At 34.6% G+C, this 6,084-nt stretch overlaps 1 protein-coding gene across 1 annotated transcript; it reads left to right on the top strand.

Annotated features, from left to right (window-relative positions):
* The first annotated feature begins 2,674 nt into the window (after positions 1 to 2,674).
* Positions 2,675 to 5,545, top strand: LOC111410786 (ferruginol synthase-like). Its single transcript, XM_023041312.1, has 2 exons — positions 2,675 to 3,615; positions 4,679 to 5,545. Exons 1-2 carry the CDS (start codon positions 2,734 to 2,736, stop codon positions 5,282 to 5,284), a joined length of 1,488 nt encoding a protein of 495 aa, XP_022897080.1. The 5' UTR covers positions 2,675 to 2,733; the 3' UTR covers positions 5,285 to 5,545.
* The last annotated feature ends 539 nt before the right edge of the window (positions 5,546 to 6,084 follow it).

Below are 6,084 nucleotides of genomic sequence, written 5' to 3'. Positions count from 1 at the left end.
AATAAATCTGGGAAAAGTACAGTTTTCCAATTTTTGAAATTTAAGAGTTGGACGTATCGAAGTTATCCATGCCATTTCCTTTTTCGCAGAAATTTTTGAATCTCAAGCCTTTGACGTCAAGGTTCCAAAGTAATTAGCAAAATAACATTCTAATAGTTTGTACTCATTGTGCAGATATTCCTATCGTTTCAAACTTGACATTTACATTTTGTACTCATTGTGCAGATATTCCTATCGTTTCAAACTTGACATTTACATTTTACACCTTCACTTCAAACATTTCTTACAAAATTAGTTATTTTCGTTAAATTCTTCCATTAAATATGTGTAATTTGGTGCAAAACGTTTCTATCGTTTGCTTTCAGTGTGCAAATAGTCCTATTGTTTCAAATTTTGATATTTGGACACTTAAATCAACCTTTCTTTGCTTAATATATTCTTATCATCTATTTTCTCCACTATAATGTTGTAAAATGACCAATTTATAATAATCTTTAAATAAATAAACAGAAAAAAATAATATAAAAAATTTGCATCTAGAGTTTCATTTTTTTTTAAATTACAAACAAGTCTCACGTAAAATAATTTTAAATATTTGAAATAAAAGAAAAATATTTTATCTTCCAATTAACCCACTGTTACAACTCCCTGTGTCGAACTGTCACGTTACCAAACACAGGCCACACTCCGATACGTTGAAATGCCTAATGTACACTAAACACATGTGCACTCCGATGCGCTGATGCGCCCCAACATCAGCATGAGGCAGGATCCGAAGCTAGATACAATCATCCGAAGTGGTACGCCTAGAAGTCTCGGCACAGATACGAATCTTTTAGGCAAAGAGTTGTCCAAGATAAAATTTTATAAATGATGGATAGGATATCTATGCAGTAGATGCCAATGTGTCAACTCTAACTCGGAAACATTGACGCCTTCGAGAAGAAACTTCAGGCCGACAAATGAGGACAGGTGTTCTCCATCCAATGGTTCTCCTTCCACCTTTCTCTCTATAAATGCCAAAAGTCTAAACCTTTAAAAAAAGTATTGAACAATCCAAGTCCTTTTTTCTCCTCCCCTATTTTAGATAAATAAGCTGAGTGGCCTTTGCTACCAGAACCAATTGTGTAAATTATCATCGACTAACTTGATCGGTGGAGTGCACGTGGCCGCAAACATTGTCGCCGGAAATGGCCACGCACTGTGGACCGCTTGTGCCAAGCGTCCTGGGAGGAATATGCGTGGAGTTGCACTCCGTTGGCCACATGAAATGTCAATTTCCCGGTGTCAACACCCATCTACCCTTTATGCCCATCCCCAACACTATACCACCACCACCAATTAAAGAGATAATTCAAAGTATAATAAAAGTTAAAAAAAAGGAATTAAAAATCGAAAAACCAAATATATATATATAAACAAAATGGTCTCATCAAATATTATTTTATACTTCTATTTCTATTTTCAATTATTTTGGTTGTGGTGGTGGTGCATAGAAGTAGGGGTAGATGACTTAATTGGAAAACTAAAATATTTTTTTTATTAGAATGCTTTAAATTGTTTTACGTGAGACTCGTTTGTGATTAAAAAAAATGGAAACTCTAGATACAATTTTTTTTAAGTTATTTATTTTTCTATTTGTTTATTGGAATAGGATGATAAATTAGTCATTTTATAATGTTGTAATGGAGAAAATTGATGGTAATGGACTTTTAAGCAAACAATTGTCTATCTGAGTGTTCAAATTTTCAAAATGAAATGATATGGACTCTTTGGGCAATTAATGCAAACGATAGGGACTTTTTTGTCAAATCACACATATTTAACGAAACATAACAGAAATGACCAATTCTGCAAGAAATGTTTGAAATGAGGGTGTAAATGGTCAGTTTTAAATGATAGGAACCATTTTCACAATAAGTATAAACGATAAGGATGTTTTTAGCTAATTACCCCCAAAGTTTATCTTCCATGACATTCTAGATTTGGGGTTGGCTTGTATTTAATATTAGAGGTATTTTAAAAAATGTCTAATTTCATGGGTGTCAATTGAAAAACTTCCACTTTTTAAATTTAGCACTAAATTGTCTATTATGCCCTTTATGAAAAAAGAAGCAATTCATTTATTTTCTCAATTTATTGCGAAAAGTAGCTTCCATGAGAAGTTACATTAAAATTATATTACCGACATTTCAAATATTATTCTCGATATTTGAATCTCGTTTATATTTTAAAAGTAGACATGTCAAATCACAATATTAAATTTTCTCGACATTTCAAACGTTGTTCTCGACATTTTAAATCTCTAGAATGACATTTTATTCTAAATATGACAATTCTCTACACTTGAAATGTAATTCTCGACGTTTCTGTGTCAATAAGAAAAATAGCATTAATTGTTATTTGATATGTGCACTTTTGAAATAAATATGGCAGGTTATGTGTCAAAAATTTATTGACTAATAAATTTTTTGCAAAAATGTCCATTTTTTGTCTTTGTGTGGACTATGGAATCATAAATTGTTCACAGAGGTATTTTGGTCCAAAGTATTTCAAAATGGACATTTTTGCAAGTGATCATGTGAAAGTAGATATTTCAAGCAATTTCCTCTTAATATTATTTAAGGTAGATTTCCAAAAATGAATCATTATATTGAGCACTACTTTTTAAGATTAAATAAGTAGTGAAGCCCCGTAGAAGACAAGAAGGGAGGAAAAAGAAACACCGTATCCATGGATTTCCTAACATTTTTGCTCCTTCTTTTGTCGATAATATGGATATGGATTCTTTTCCAAACATTAAATTCAAAGCATCAGAAATCCGACAAGCTCCCGCCGGGGCCATATCCTTTTCCGATCATTGGAAACATGCTAGAACTCGGCAAGAAACCCCACCAGTCACTGGCCAAACTCTCCAGAACCTATGGACCCTTAATATATCTTAAAATAGGGTGTCTTGATGTTGTAGTTGTTTCATCACCAGAAATAGCCAAAGATGTATTGCAAAAATACGATCAAGTCTTCTCCAGCAGAAATCCTCCTAGTGCAGCCATGGCAAAAGAACACGACAAACTTTCTATGGTGTGGTTGCCCGCGGAAAATCAATGGCGTAAACTTCGCAGAATATGTAAAGAACAAATGTTTTCAACGCCTCGGCTTGACGCAAGTTGGGACCTTCGCCAGGAAAAGTTGCTGATACTGAGTGATTATGTAAATCAGTGTAGTGTTAATGGGCGGGCTGTTAAAATTGGTGAAGCTGCTTTAATCACATCAATTAATTTGATGTCAGCAACTCTTTTTTCAGTTGAATTTGCAGATTTTAACTCTGATTCTTCTCAAGAGTTTAAGGAAGTTGTATGGGGTGTGATGGAATGTGTTGGAACTCCTAATATTGCAGACTATTTTCCAGTTCTCAAATATTATGATCCGCAAGGAATTTTGCGCCGGAACAAGGTTTATTTTGATAAGTTGTTTGCAATATTCGATGGCATAATAGATGAACGGTTGAAATCGAGAGGCACAACAGTGAAAAATGATTTACTGGACGCTCTCCTTGATCTCAACCAAAAATTTGAGCCTGAATTAAGCCGAGATGATATAAAGCATCTTCTTCTGGTAAGTATTATACTGAAATTTTTTCTACAGCATTTCTGGTTCGTTTAAGGAGTATTTTACTGAATTTTTTTTATTTTTTCACCATAGTAAAGAAGACTAGTACGCCGAAAAACCAAAAGCATATGTTCTGATTAGCAAATTAACGTAGTCATTCCATCCGGTCGTCCTTTGTAATAAAAGTATAAAATCGGCTCGACATGATATTAAAACCTATAGAAGGCATATGTTCAAGCTTCATTTTTGTCATAAATTTTGCACGTGCGAGCTTTTGACCAAAAGATAAATTCATTTTGCTTAACATAAAAATTGATATAAATAAAAGGTTTAAACTTTTAGCCAAAATGACTCTATAACATGGCATTTTTAGAATATGTCATGTCTATCTAATTAGTTGACGTATTATTGTGTAATTGGTACTTGTCGTGATCTATCCTTTTGCCTAAATTCCCATGTGGACCCAAGCAAAAGGACATCGATACAAAGGGATAATTTCCCTTGACGGATAAGGACAGTACAGACTGCATGAAGGAATCAGCACAACTCCCAACTCGAAGGTTTGGCGAATAAGCTCTTTGCAGGATAAGGGTGATTAACTAGGTTTTTATAGAAGTGAAATGTTTTCATAGAAGTGAAATAAAATCAATACTCAAGAAAACCGAAGTATTGATAAGAATACTAGGGGTTGGAAGACCTAGTTCTAACTAGCAACATGTAGATTACGCACCGGATGTTGATTGCCTCCCTAACCTAAGTGGTCTTGCCCGCATGTTGACTATACACCATGTGCCTTTGTAAAGTGGTCAACGTGGGGATCTAGGGAAAAGGATACATAACTTTCAGCACGAATCACGAAATAGTTGGTGCACTAATTACATAAACACTGTACATCAATCCAAAAAGTGCATGTTTATTGAATCGACTAAAAGTTTAATCCTTATATATGTTTCAATGTTATCTGGAGCAAAAAGTGAATTTATCTTTTGGTCAAAGACAGGCAAAGTTCATGAAAAATAGGTTGCAGTGAGGCTTGATTAAGAACATAATTAATTTTTCTTGTTTGTAGGATTTATTTATTGGTGGGGCAGATACAACTTCAAGTACAGTTGAATGGGCAATGACAGAGTTATTGCGCACCCCTAAGAAGATAATAAAAGCGAGAAATGAGCTAAGGGATGTAATTGGAATGAAGAGTCTAATTCAAGAATCAGACATTTCAAGACTCCCATATTTGCAGGCTGTGGTGAAAGAAACCTTTAGGCTCCATCCTGCTGCCCCCCTTCTAGTACCTCGTAAATCTGATGACAATGTAGAGATCAATGGCTACTTGGTCCCTAAAAATGCACAAATTCTAGTTAATGTATGGGCGATCGGTAGAGATTCAAACAATTGGTTGAGTCCAGATTTGTTTATGCCTGAAAGATTTTTAGACATCAAAACTGATTTTCAAGGTCAAGATTTCGAGCTCATTCCTTTTGGTGCTGGGAGGAGGATATGCCCTGGTTTGCCATTGGCCCGTCGGATGGTGCACCTCATGCTAGCCACTTTGATATGTAACTTTGAATGGAAACTTGAAGGGGGATTAAAACTGGAAGAAACAGACATGACAGAGAGATTTGGAATTACTCTACAGAAGGCCATTCCTCTCGAGGCTTTTCCTATCAAATTGTGAGCTTCCGGATGCATCCATGAAGATTGTTCCACTTGAGCAATATAGAAAATTAATTCGTAAACACTTTTATATATATTTATATAAGTTGAACATTGCTTTTTACTTGTTTTTACTTTTTACAGTACTGTTGAAGAAATGAAAATGTTGTACAATAATGAACAAGCATTGGTCAAGAATTTGATCCGTGTGCGTGCTTACCTTGAGCGTGTAAGAGTTCGTAACTGATTTATATGGTTGAGAAGCAAAAATATATTGCATGTTTTTCATTCTTTTCCTTTTTTCTTTCTTTCTGCCTTTTATTTATTTTTTATTTTTGGGAATTCATCATTCCCTTCTAAGAGGTTTAATGACCTGGTAACACTTTCCTCTTTGTTAGAATTAGGGTGTAATCCGAATTCTATTTGAAAAACTATTTGAGAATTCTATTTTTCAAGTCTAGTTGAAATCTATTTGGAAATTCAATTTGAGAGTTCAATTGGGAATTGTTGGTTTATGTTGGACATAAAAAAGACTTGAAAGATTCCAAGTTGCAATACAGAAGGAAGAAATCATGCAAGGAGAGGAAACGGTGAACTGGTGCTTACTACGTGCCTTGATCATGCTTGAGCGCTCAGAACAGAAGTTTCAGCACTTGCTATCAGCGAGGAGGATATTCGAGTGGCCTGCTCGAAAGCCATGTGATCGTAGTCTTAATTCGGATTTGAATAGTTCTTGATCTTGGTAGGTTTTTTAAATCATATTTTATTCCATACACTCCATTATTGTATAAATCTGTTACGGTTGAACTCCACCATATATTA

The sequence above is a fragment of the Olea europaea genome, chromosome 15 (genome assembly GCF_002742605.1).
Source record: "Olea europaea var. sylvestris chromosome 15, O_europaea_v1, whole genome shotgun sequence".
In the NCBI taxonomy this organism is placed as follows: Eukaryota; Viridiplantae; Streptophyta; class Magnoliopsida; order Lamiales; family Oleaceae; genus Olea; species Olea europaea.
The sequence above is the reverse complement of the archived record's forward strand: the minus strand, read 5'-3'. Positions and strand labels throughout refer to the sequence as shown.

Bases quoted from the DNA above. Each gene is read 5' to 3' on its own strand.
- LOC111410786 (XM_023041312.1), top strand. From the start codon at position 2,734: ATGGATTTCCTAACATTTTTGCTCCTTCTTTTGTCGATAATATGGATA. The intron at 3,616-4,678 runs GTAAGTATTATA...TCTTGTTTGTAG, and splicing joins ATATAAAGCATCTTCTTCTG to GATTTATTTATTGGTGGGGC.